The following is an 11,715-nucleotide window of genomic DNA, read 5'->3' on the forward strand; positions in this document are numbered from 1 at the left end:
CCGGAGGGCTCGAGCCGCGGCTTCGCCCCCAGCTCGCCCCGCTTCCAGGCGCTGGGGGCCGGCGGGGCGCCGGAGCAGCGGCAGCGGGCGGCGCTGCGCGAGCGCTACCTGCGCAGCCTCTCCGCCATGGCCGGCCGCCGCGTGCGCTTCGCCATGCACGAGCGGGTGAGCGTCGCCGCCGTCTTCGGCGCCTCCGACATCGACGTGCTCAACTTCCAGGTGTCGGAGCTGCAGACGCCGCTGGGCGTGCAGAAGGAGGCCCTGCTCCGCTGCTCCGACATCATCGCCTACACCTTCGACCTCGAATAAAACCTCACGCGTGTGCACGCGCTCGCCGCCTCCCCTTTCCCTGGGGCCCCTCCGGCCCTTTTCGGGATGTAGGGGAGCCCGCGGGGTGCTGGCGACATCCTTGGGGCGGACAGCAGGACGCAAAACACCGCCTCCCCCGTGAAGCCTCTTGAACAGAGGAATAAGGTGGAAAAATCACCTGAATGGAGGGATAAGGTGCAAAATCACCCGGAATAGGCAGGGAATGGCCCACGCGGGGCACCGCGGGGGCTTCATCCTCCTCCCAGAAGCCCAGCATAGAGGCCAACACATGGCGTCACGTACCCAAGGGTGGTGGGGAGACAGCGGCAGAGGCAAAAATCGGCATGGGAGCAGCCCAGCGCGGCCACCCCGCTTCCAGATCCCGCTGGGCGGAACGGCAGGGCTTGGAGGCGGCCGACGGCGCCCAGCCGAGCCCCCAGGAAGCGCTGGCGCGGGGAGGGGTTTTTTCCTTCTTTATTCGGTAACGGCACATAATGAACAAAACCAGCACTGTACAGCGTCTCCCGCAGCCGGGCTCTTAGTGGCGGTAGTGCGGGCTCCGCGACCGGGACCGGGAGCGCCTGCGGAGGCAGAGAGGGAGACGGGCTGGGTAGAAACGGGCTCCGCGGCCCCCCCAGCCCACCCCAGGCACCTAGAGAGCCACGGCCGAGGCCGGCGGCGCACGTGGGACGGGGGAGACGTGAACGTACCTCCTCGAGGAGCTGTATTCCCGACCTGCAAGGCAAGGGAGACACGAGTGAGGTAGCGCCCACGGCCTCGGGGAAGGGGCGGGTGCTGGGGTGCTCCCAGGCCCTGCCGGGGGCCCTTTTCCACCCGTTTCCCCTCAAGATGAGGTGGCTTCACATTTTATCTTCCCTCGTCCCCCTTTTCTCTTCCTAAAAAGGCTCACAGGGGGTAGAGGCCTGCTTAGTCCCTTCCAAACCCCTCTGGCCCCGTTTCTATTCCCTTTCAAAGCAGCCAACACCGGCAGCCTCCCAGCACAAGGAAGGATTTTAAATCACGTTTAGGTTGTTCTCATGTTAAACGTAATTGTTCTACGACCGTTACAAACACCAAAACCTCTCCATCGCTTTTTTTGAAGCATCGCACCAGTCTCTGGGGGCACCCGAGACTCCCCCTCCGCCCTTTCGGCTCTTTGCCCTGACTCCCTACGCATTTGGGTCCGATTCTCCCACCTGATCCGCCGCGTTCCCGAGCCCGGCACTCACTGTATCGCGGCGACGGGGACCGGCTCTGCCTGCTGTACTGCCTCTCCCACTCCTCCCGCTCTTTCTCACGCCGCTCTCTCTCCCTGCGGGGAAAGGGGGGTTAATCCCGAGGCCTTGCCCCTCCTGGAGCCGCCCGGCGAGCGGAACAAGGGAAGGAAAAGGGTTTTTTTACTTCATGCGGATCTTCCGGGCCATGGCCCGTAGCTCGTCTTCGCGCTCCTGCAAGAGAAAACGTGCCCTTAGCCAGGCCCTGCCCGAAAACCTCCCTCCCCGCCGGCCGCTCGCGCTGCGGAGAGGCTCAGCCACGTCCACCCCTACCTGTCTCTCGTGCTCCTGCTGCAGCATCTTCTCCTGTGCTGCCTTTTTGTCCGCTTTAACTGCGGAGAAACAGAGAGAAGGGGGTCGGCGAGGGGGCGGGAGAGGCGCCAGGGCCCGGGGGCGCAGCGGCACGCGCCGGCCGGAGGGGGCCGATCCTGCTTACACTGCCGGTTCAGCGCCTTCTGCATGCGGAGCTTCAGCTTCTCCTGTGGCGTCAGCTTGGGCTGCGAGCGAAAGCAGAGCCGCGTGTGAAGGGGGGCGCGAGGACACGGTGCAGCCAGACTGGAGCGGCCCGGGGCTCCCGGCCCCGGAGGCAAGACACCTCGCGGGGCAGGATCCGAGGGGATCAACTCCGGGAGGGGGCCGAAAGTCTCCCTGCCCTCGCCGCTGTGGACCCTGGAAGGATCCGCAAGGTGCCCGGCCCCGGTCTCGGCGAGATCCCGTGGTGGGGAAGTCACCGGCTGGACGTACGAACCAAAAACCCCAGTTCTGAATCCGCCGGCTCCAAGCACCGGCCCAGGCTTCGGAGCCATGTCCGCCTCCCTGCCAGAGGCATCGCCGGAGCCGCCCGCCTCACCGAGGCGACGGTGCTGCCTCTCCGGCCGATCCCCCTGATCCAGGCCCCGCTCCGAACCCCATCCACCCTGCCGGAGCTGCCGCTCCATCTCCAGAGCCCATGACCCGGGCGGCTCTGCCCAGATCTTTGCCCGTGGGGGGCCGAGGGGGGCTCAGAGCCCCACGGAGCTGCCGGGCAATGCTGGAGAGCCAGGAAAAAAGGGGCTGCAGAGCCCGGCTGGAGGCTGAAAGATCTCCCGAGCACGGTGGGCAGAGCAGCCGGCTGCAGGATGGTCCCGGGGCCGGGCCTGCTGCAAGCCGGCGTCTCTGCAGCCAGGACGGAGCCCCCAGGACCGACCCCCGCCACAGCCTGGCAGCGGGGCACCCGGCTCCGAGCAAAGGGGGACCTAACGCATCGCCCGCGCTCCTTGCTGGAACAAAGTCGGCAGCTGACGGTTGACAACGGCATCGCAAATACGAGCTGCTCCCTGCCAGGGCCTCCCAGAGGGGCATGCACAGCCCTGGGAGGTGGCATCTGCACCGCCCTCGGCCTGCCCGGGCACGTGGAGACCCCGGGTGATCCGCGTGGGGCCGAGGGGGGCGGCTGGGGGCATCCAGGCACGGCCCAAAGGCACACGGAAGAGATTTGGGCAGGGATGGAGCCGGAGAGGACAGCTGTGCCCTGAGCCCAGCACCCCACCGCAGGCAGCACAGACGCCTCCCTCCGAGGGCAGTAACAGCTCCCCAGCCGCGTGCCGTCACCTCTGCTCCACGGAGCAGCGGCGGTGGGGACACGCTGGGCGCGGAGACGGCCACCGGCTGGGTGACAGCACCCCAGAGACAGCCTGGGCCCGGTGGCGAAGGAGGCAGGCAGCTCCCGGCTTCGTGACCCGCACAGACACCGCCGCGTCGTGCGGCACACGGGCGTCCCCACCCCGCGCTGGCCAGGATCCCAGCCGAGGAAGGTGACGGGAAGGTCCCGCCACCAATCCCACCCCACCCCGACTGGGATTTCCCCACTGCCCCTAGAGCTCAGAGCGCTCCGTGCCCCGCTCTCGCCCGGAGCGCCGGCGCCCGGCAAGCCTGAGCTCCAAGCGGGAGCAGGCTCGAGCGGCGCCTGCGCCCGGCCGAGGCGGGGACGGGTCGCGGGGTACCAGGCGCGGCCACGGAGCCGTTCACTGCCAAACCCCTGCATCTCCTCCAGCCCGTCCACTACTGTGTCCCTTAGTCTGCTCTGCAGTGATGTGAATTAAACAGGTGAGGTTAAATTCTTACTGACTTTGGCAGCTCCTGTCTCTTTACCAGCAGCAGTGTCAGCCCTAAGAGCAGGGAAAGAAAGAGAAAGAAAAGAGCAGGGATCAGCGCAGGCAGGACAGGCCCCGCGAGCCCTAAAGCCTCTCCGCCGAGAGCCGCTCGCGCTCCAGGTGATCTTTGCTTTCTCTGACGCAGCTCCCGCTGCGTGGGAAGCAGCGGGACGTCCGGCTACCGCGCGAGCCGACGCAGCTGCCCTCCTCGCAGCCCTTCGCACTCACTTTTTCAGCTTCTCCCCCACGGCTGGGGATGCTGCGGGCCTCAGCGGTTTCTCTCGCACTGGAGACATCGACTTGCTGCGGCTTCGCGAATCGCTGGGGCTTCGGCTGCTCGGGCTGCTGCTCCAGTGTCTGCTCGACCTGCCGCTCCGCCGGTAGCGCTCCCCGGATCTGGAACGGCTCCTGCGGGGAGGGAGCCGGGAGTCACTACGGCTCTCCGAGGAGAAGCAACTCTTCCTAAAGCAGTTGGTAGCAACAGGGCCGCGGGGCAAAGAAAAACCCCTGGACAGGACCCACCCTGCAACCAAGCAGAGAAGAGCCTGGGGGACCACACATTGTCCCGGTGCCAGCAGCGAGCCCCTGAGCCGAAGCCACCAACCAGCACGGCGAGAGATGGGATTTTTCCCCTTCACCAGCACTTGCGAGATCCCGTTTGGATACGGGGACCTGTTTGGGACTCGCAGTGACAAACCGGGACCAGTCCAGCGGGGGCTGGAAAACAGGGTGCAAAGGAGAGGCTGAGAGATGTGGGCTTGTTCAGAGGTGGCAAAACAGGGTCTTATTGCTGCCTACAGCCAAACGGCAGGTTGTAGAAAAAACGGAGCCAAATTCACCTTGGAAGAGCCCAGCAAAGAACTGGGAAGAAACAGCCACGAACTGGGACACTTGAGGGGGAATCAAACACTGCGACGGGGCCGGGGGATCCTCTGTTCTTGCAGGAGCCCCGTCTCCCCTCTACCGGCTCACCTGGAGCGGCGGCGGGAGCTGTAGCGATACCCCCGGTCGGGGGAATAGGACCTGGAGCGGCGCCGGCTGTCGCGTGAGCCTCCTCCCGAGTACCGTCGGCTCCGGCTGCGGGAGCGCGAGTACCGGCGGCTGTGGGAACGGCAGTAGCGGCTGGAACGGTGGTAGCCGCCGCCTCGGTGCGACCGGGAGCTGGAGCGGGAGCTGGAGGACGAGGAGGAGGACGGGGACGTGGAGGAGGACGAAGAGCGTCTCCTAGAAGGGACACACGGGGCGAGCGGTTCAGCGCCGGGCAGAGGTGCAATGCGGAGGCCGGGGGTGCGGGAAGCCCTCAGCGAGGAGGGAGGGGGCGCGGCGGGATCCCGCCGACAGCCCCTGGCCCCGGCACAACTGGGGGCCGCGCTGCAAGGAGAGAGCAGGCGCCTCCCCTGCCCCGCGTCAGCGTCGCGGCCTGATCTCCGGCCTGGCGCAGCCGGAACGGCCCCAAAACCGCCCAGCCTCGTGCAAGAGAGCTCTTCTTGGGGGCAGCAAGCCGCACTGTGCCGGGAAACGGCCCGTGACAGCCACCACCCAGTTCCTTCCCCAACCTCCCAAGGAGCAGCCCGGATGCTCCCTTTCCTTAGGTGCAGGAGAAGGTTTGATTCACACTTGGATTTCTGCCTCCCAAATCCCCCACCCCGCAAATGCCAGAGGTGCCGCAAAGTCCCCCTCCGTGAGCCGACCGGCTTCGTTCAGATACCGCAACCGCTTTTCTCCCCCTGCCCTGGCCCAGCAGCAGGGCCGCAGGGAGCCCCGTCCGCCTGCCCCGCGGCTCACTGAATCGGGAACAGAGCCTCTTCCCCGCTGCCACCTGCTCGAATCTCTCCCTGTCCGCCCCCGGCGGCTCTGCACAGCTCCCCCGGCCTGCTGCAACGAGCCACCCGCTCCCTCCTGGGACATTCTCCCTTCGAGAGGTGCCAGCAGCCCGGCCACGGGTGTCGGCAGCGTCCCCTGCCAGCCTCTCCGAGCGGGGCTGGCCCGGTTCCGTGCCCGCGAGGGGCTGGGCGGCCCCCGCCCGGCCCCTGCTGCGTTCTCTGTGGTTAAGGATTGGGAAAGCGAGCCAGATGGGAGAGTTACCGACCGGGAAGAGGCGCTATGACCTGCCGCAGCGCTGCCTGGCTGCCCTGGGGCGGAGCGCTGTTTGCCGAGCGAGGCGGGTTTCCCGGGGACGCCGCCGGCTTGCGCGGCCGCCGCCTCTTCGTCGCTGCCGCCAAAGCTGGTGATGAAGGTGATCTTCTCCTCGTGGCCGGGAGACGGCGAGCGGGAACGGGAGCGGGATTCAGAGGTGGACTCTGAGGGAGACCTGCGAGGCGGCCGGGAAGGAAGCGGCTTCAGCGCGGGAGAAGGGAGCTGCCAAAAATGTTCCCTCCCAAAGGCGCGGCAGAGCCACCGGGTACCACGTTCCTCAGCGACCACCCGCAGAACCAGGACAACCCGCTCACCCGTCCCTTCGCGGCAGCCGCTCACCGTTTGTAGGGATCGTACGTGGGGCTGTCTCTCCGGGCGTAGCTGCAACGAGAGAGGCTGTGAGGGCAGGAGAAGCCTGCCGGAGGTCCCCAAGGCATGTGGCTCCCAGCCTCTCTGAAAGCCTTTCTCAAATGACGGCTTCGGGGGCGAGCGGAGCATCAGGAAACCCCTCTGGCAGGTGACATCCGCCAGATTACAGGGAGGGCTGTAATCACCAATTAGCGCACGAGCCGAGTCGTTGCTAACTGCCTCTTAGCTGCTGGTAGTGGCCTAAGAAACCAGCACTCGCCCCTCAATCGAGGGCTCACAAGCACCGCAGAACTCAGATTTACGGGCAGAGCCAAAGATGGGAGATGAAACGTGGCGCCTGCCCCAAAACAGAGGCTGAACCCCAGGAAAAGGGGCCTGTTGCCAGCCCGCATTGCCCTGCACCCCGCGGCCCACGTGAGCTCACGCAGCCAGCGTGTACACGAGCCTGGGATGGAGGATCCTGGAGCAAAGCTGCCCGGTTCGGGGTGGAGAAGAGCTGCCCAGACAGCAGGGCAGGACAGAGACAAGCGGACGACGACCGCGGCCAAGCCATGGCTCGGCCGGAGACCGCGGGAGCTCACCTGGGAGGGCTGATCTTCCTGCCTTTCAAGCGTTTCTCTCTGAACTCCCTCCTCTGGCGGCGAGAGCGACGGCCCTAGAAGAGAGCAGCTCAGAAGCTAGGAGACAGGATGGGCTGGGGACGCCTTCCCAGGTGTTTACGGGCCCCTGCACCCTCCCTACTCCCAACGGGGAGGCAGAGGCGCCTCTGCAAGCGCGGAGGGATCCCACACGCACCGGCACAGCCGCCCCGGTGCTCTGGGAGGCTCCCAGCCAGGCCAGGGCTCAGCAGCTCGCAGCGGTGCAGCGAGAGGGGGCAGAACTAGCTACGGCTGCCCTTACCGAGTACATGGCCTTCTCCTCTTCCAAGGCTTTGGCGTGTTTAATAGCTTCTGCCTCCTCCTTGTCTTTTCGCAGCATCCTTCCGGAAAGGAAAGAGAAAACACTTTCAAGCGGGTGTTGCCAAAGCCCCCAGCCGCTCTGCGGACAGCGCAGAGCTCAGCCGGACAGACTGCGCAGTCGTCTACCAGCACCGAGCAAGGCCCCGTGGTCACCTCGTCCCAGCCAGCACCCAGGAGGGGACTCTGTGCACAGCCCCTGCTTTGGGGGGGTCATTGCCAGGGCCCTCATCCTAGAGACGGGGGCATCCGCAAAGGATTCGGCCCCCGCCAGGAAAAGGGAGGCTTTGGGCAAGGCCCTGCCAGGCTCCCGGGGCTCTCCCGCCCGCCGAGGCTGGGGTCCCGGCTCCGCCGTGAGCCGTACCTGACAAAGTCCCCCTCCGCCATGCCGTACGTGGTCGCCTGCTTGTTCAGGTCGGCCACTTGCTCCTGATTCAACTCGTCCACGTCCACTTCGACATCTGCAAGCAGAGCACGGGAAGGCTCAGCGCGCTCGGAGCCCCCAGTGGGACAAATCCCCCGCACGGCAAGGGGACGCGTTTCCCCCCAGGCCTGGCCAGACTTGTTGCAGCAGCGGTTCAGGGCTGTGCACGGCCTGATTTTGTGCTGCGTTTAGCAAAGCCAAGCGAGCAGGACACGCGGTACCGGATATCCCCTCCGGCAGCCGAAAGGGAAACACTCCCGCGTGCTCCCCTCCAGATGGTGCAGCCAGGAGAGGCGGATTTGGGCATCGTGGCTGCCAAAAGGTTAAACAGCCCGGGAGAGCTGTCGCAGGGCGAGCGCTTGGGGTGACAAGGCAGGGCCGTTACCAATATCGGGGATGACTTCGTCTTCGTCCGTGTTGCTGTCCTCCTCGGAGTCTTCCTCGTCCCCCCGCTTCTCCAAGGAGTTCTCGAGCTCGGCCACCGTGCTGTCCTCGTACGTGTAGCCGATGGAGGCCTTCTTCTCCGCCAGCCTGGGCACAGACACGCTCAGCCCCTGCCCGCCTCTCCCCTCCATCGCGGCTGCTCCGGCCAAGCAGTGCAGAAACTAGCCCCCTCCGCCTCCCCTCCCCAGCCAAAATCGCTGCGCTCAGCCCCAGCGGTCCCCAGGACGGCTGCAGCCACGGGGCCGGCAGGACGTTTCAGCACGGGGACGCGGGGGACAACAGGCTAGATCCCACTTCGGAGCGTCACCAAGCAAGGACAGCGCAGTCCGGGGGCTGCTCCATCCCCCCCCAGTGCAGGGGGCCCTGGGCAAACGGGGCCGGGCTGAGCGACGGGCGTTTCTGCGGCTGGGGAGCCACGTTCCCAGCAGGGCCCCGAGGACGCGGACGCGACACCCGCTCCATTCGCCCGAGCCCTTCTCGCACTCACTTCTTTTTCTCATCTTCGTTAGGCTTCTGCAGGCCCCCGTAGAGCTCGTCGATGTAGATCTGATAGAGACACTGCTCCTCCGAGACTGGAACGACACAGAAGAGAAGTTACCGGCCTACTTTACACTTGCTTGAGAGAGAACAGCTTGGTCTGAGAACTGATTAACCGCAGCTCGTTAGAGCTCGGGGCATTTGGCAGCTCTCCTGCAGCTCAGCCACTCCCAGGCTGAGAAGGGACAAGCCTGTCCCCACACCATGTGGCTGGTGCCACCGTGACCCCACACCAAACCCTGCAGGGAGTGAGAGGGCAGCCGCGTCCTGGATGATTCCCAGCAGGGAAGCCCGGAGCTGGCATCGGGAACGGCGCCTTGGGCTCGCTTTGCCTCAGCGGAGCCATTTCCAGCTCAGCCTCGACTCCTCCGTTTGCAGGAGACACTTACTGCCGGCAAAGTCGTTCTGCACCAGGCCTCTGTATCGCTCGTAGTTGCACTTCCTCTCGTCGGACTCCTGCTCGGGGGAGCTGGGAAAAAGCAGATGCAGATATTGGCACTCATAGGCCACTGGGGAGACAGAGATTCCCCCAAACCAGCCTCAGTTCCTCTCTCCCAAAGGGATTTTGGAGTCTCAAATCAAGCCAGCCCTGAATAAACGGCTCCTTTCTGCTATCCCAGATCGTTCAAACAGGGTGAGACCAGATCCTCGGTGAGTAGCGAGACCGAGGCTGGGACTTTCAGGGAGCAGCAGGTGATTTCTCCACCTGCTGTCGCGCAGGGGATCACGTGCTGGTCCGGGATTCCCTGGAAAACCCAGGGCAGGAGCCAAGCTCCTTTCGAAAGCTCTCCGCCCAGCCGTGCCAAGGCTGAAAAAGCAAATAGGAGCAGCAAGTGCGTGTAGGAAGGGAACCTGGCTGCTCTCCACAAAGCCCAGCCCGGGCCGTGAGGGGACTTTGTCCCTGCCCCGTCTGCAAACACCGAACTCGCACACGAGGCGGGATGGGACCTCTGGGCTCTCGGCTCGTCGCCTGAGCAAAGCGGGGCCAACTCCAGCAGGTTGCTCGAGCCGAGTGCTGAGTATTCACCAGACACAGAGATCCCGCAGCTTTCCAGGGCTGTCCCAGGGCTTAATTTACCTCCTTGTTTTAATTTATGGCCGTTGGTCCGTAAACAGCTCCATAAAGAGCCTGTTTCTGTCCTACCTAATCTTTCCTCAGATATCGCAAGGCTACTTCGAGGCTCTCAACAAGCCTGCTGCCTCAGTGCCTCACCGTGTGTCCCGGGTCCAGCCCTGACCATCCCGCTAGACCCCAGGGAATTCTTAAACCGAGGAAGACCCCGAGAGCCCACAGCCAGCACGTTGGGAAGGCCAAGGAGCTTTCAGAGCCGAGCTGCACGCGTTGAGCTCGCGCATCTCGCCCCACACGGCCGCGCAGCACAGCCAGCCCCACGGTGACGCCGCGCCCGGACCCAGCCGGGATCAAAAACCTCAGGGGAACGGCTTCAAAATGGAGCAGAAAAGGGCAAATCCAGGCGCCGGGCCCGGCGTTGGCACAGCCCTGCCGCAGGTAGCAAGCGCGGCTCCCGAAAACACCAGGCGGCCCCGTGCCCCGCGGCTTACATGGGGTTCAGCAGGGGCGGCGTGTACATGGGGATGTAGTCCAGGTGCGCCCGCACGTCGAAGCGGTCGATCATGTTGTTCGTATCCCCCTGCCAAGGCATCCTGTGGGCGAGAGAGAGGCCATCAGCAACCGGCTCGGAGCCGGAGCAGCCGCCAGAGGCAATTCCTGCCCCAGGGGAGCGGAGATGGCCAGGAAAACGCGCCAGGAAAAACGCCAGGAAGAGCAGGACGCCGGCTGCGATGCGCACGAGCAGTGCAAACCCGCACACTCCCTCCCAAACAAGCGCGCTCAGCTTTTGCTGCATTAGTCACTGCCTAAAGAGGAGGGGGAACGAGCTCATTAGCTGTGACAGCGTCTTCTAGAAGCTCTGGCGTAGGAGGAGCTGAGTCCTTCTCGTTGCTTTGGCGAAGGAAAACGGCCCAGATTTTATTTCCAGAGCTAGCAACGAAGGAAGGAATCCTACTCGCTCAGCGTCTCCGCTGGGGAAGCGCTAAGAGGAGCAAAGCGCTTGGGAACCGCAGCAACCACCCACCAGCCACAAAGCCTCTCTCGAAGGTCTGGCAGGAGACAAATTCGGCGCTCAGAAAGGACCTGCGGGTCTCCCGCCAGCCGGGCTTGGTTTTGAAAGACGCCGGGGCTGCGCGAAGGGAAGGCGACGGCTCCGGTGAGCCGCCAAGGCCCCCGCGCGTGGGGAGACGCCATCTACGCCCCGCGCGCAGCTACTCACATGTTGACGGGGCTCTCGGCGGCCAGGGCGACGGCCGAGTCCAGGTGCACCTTGCAGGCCCGGCCATGCACCTGGAGGAACTGGGCCGGATCCTTTTTCTAGAAGGAACAGAAGGATTTAGGGGTTTAGGGAAGAGGGATTTCAAGGGGTGGCAGTTCTGCCCGCACAAGGTCGAGGCAGGCGGAGAGCAGCAGGGCACCCGCGCAGGGGCCCCCAAGGAGCTGCCGGCAGGTGGACGGTGACAGCTGCCTACAGAAAGAGCTGTGGCTCCTTTTTTCTCCCAATTTCAGCCCCCAAAACTGCAGGAAAGCACCGAGATTCCCAAACACCCCAATCGGCACTTCCTACCTTTACAGAGCAGCCTACTGGGGACTGAATCCTCCCCTGAGGCTTTTTGTACCCCTCTCAACCGCAAAAACCCCATGAGCAAGGAAACATTCCCAGCCTGGCACACACGGGGCAGCCCCGGCCTGCCGTAACCCCGCGAAGGAGCGGGAACGCGGCTGGACGCGGGACGAACCGCCGGGTTTGCGGCAGGCGGACAGACGGGCCGCGCGGTGTTCGCAAGCCCGGCGGGGGCGGGGGGCGACTCACGATCTTCTCGTAGTACTCGCGCCGGCGCTCTGCTCGCTTCTTGTAATCCACCATCATCCCGCGGAGCTTGCGCTCGTGCTTGCGGGCCTCGTGCCACATCGTGCTGCTCCTGAGGCGTCAGCGAGGGCACGGCGCTGGCAGGGAGGCGAGCGGGCGGCTTTCGGCGGGGCAGACGCACTGGCGGGGACGGCCGCTTCCCCTGTCTGGCGTCGGAGAGCCGTTAGGTGGCACGGAGCCATCGCGGGACCA

At 65.1% G+C, this 11,715-nt stretch overlaps 3 protein-coding genes across 5 annotated transcripts in view; 1 reads left to right on the top strand and 2 right to left on the bottom strand.

The window, feature by feature from the left end:
- Positions 1–331, top strand: part of GEMIN7 (gem nuclear organelle associated protein 7) — a 1,095-nt gene extending 764 nt beyond the window's left edge. The window contains exon 2 of the mRNA XM_026055669.1: positions 7–331. Within this exon, the coding sequence (XP_025911454.1) occupies positions 7–309 (303 nt within the window). The 3' untranslated portion in view covers positions 310–331. The remainder of the gene's footprint in view (positions 1–6) is intronic.
- A 436-nt stretch (positions 332–767) lies between these two features.
- On the bottom strand, positions 768–11,663 carry CLASRP (CLK4 associating serine/arginine rich protein). 3 transcript variants are annotated; one of them, XM_026055665.1, is made up of 20 exons: positions 11,467–11,663; positions 10,873–10,970; positions 10,145–10,246; positions 8,971–9,050; positions 8,532–8,616; positions 7,986–8,131; positions 7,541–7,637; positions 7,121–7,199; positions 6,802–6,875; positions 6,191–6,232; positions 5,805–6,026; positions 4,688–4,939; positions 3,944–4,123; positions 3,691–3,730; positions 2,020–2,080; positions 1,857–1,915; positions 1,711–1,757; positions 1,539–1,621; positions 1,020–1,044; positions 768–890 (listed from the first exon to the last, which is right to left on the bottom strand). In XM_026055665.1, the coding sequence occupies exons 1-20, from the start codon at positions 11,563–11,565 to the stop codon at positions 848–850; spliced, it is 1,914 nt and encodes a 637-aa protein (XP_025911450.1). In that variant the 5' UTR covers positions 11,566–11,663; the 3' UTR covers positions 768–847. The 3 variants fall into 3 exon arrangements, with proteins under 3 accessions (XP_025911450.1, XP_025911451.1, XP_025911452.1); XM_026055666.1 differs by lacking the exons at positions 768–890; positions 1,020–1,044; positions 1,539–1,621; positions 1,711–1,757 and having other exon boundaries at positions 1,869–1,915; positions 3,687–3,730; XM_026055667.1 differs by lacking the exons at positions 768–890; positions 1,020–1,044; positions 1,539–1,621; ... (1 more) ...; positions 1,857–1,915; positions 3,691–3,730.
- The window catches only part of RELB (RELB proto-oncogene, NF-kB subunit), a 7,723-nt gene continuing 7,567 nt past the window's right edge, over positions 11,560–11,715 (bottom strand). The window contains exon 11 of the mRNA XM_026055668.1: positions 11,560–11,669. Within this exon, the coding sequence (XP_025911453.1) occupies positions 11,584–11,669 (86 nt within the window). The 3' untranslated portion in view covers positions 11,560–11,583. The remainder of the gene's footprint in view (positions 11,670–11,715) is intronic.

Source organism: Apteryx rowi, unplaced genomic scaffold (assembly GCF_003343035.1).
Source record: "Apteryx rowi isolate R43461 unplaced genomic scaffold, aptRow1 scaffold_1249, whole genome shotgun sequence".
Taxonomy (NCBI): Eukaryota; Metazoa; Chordata; class Aves; order Apterygiformes; family Apterygidae; genus Apteryx; species Apteryx rowi.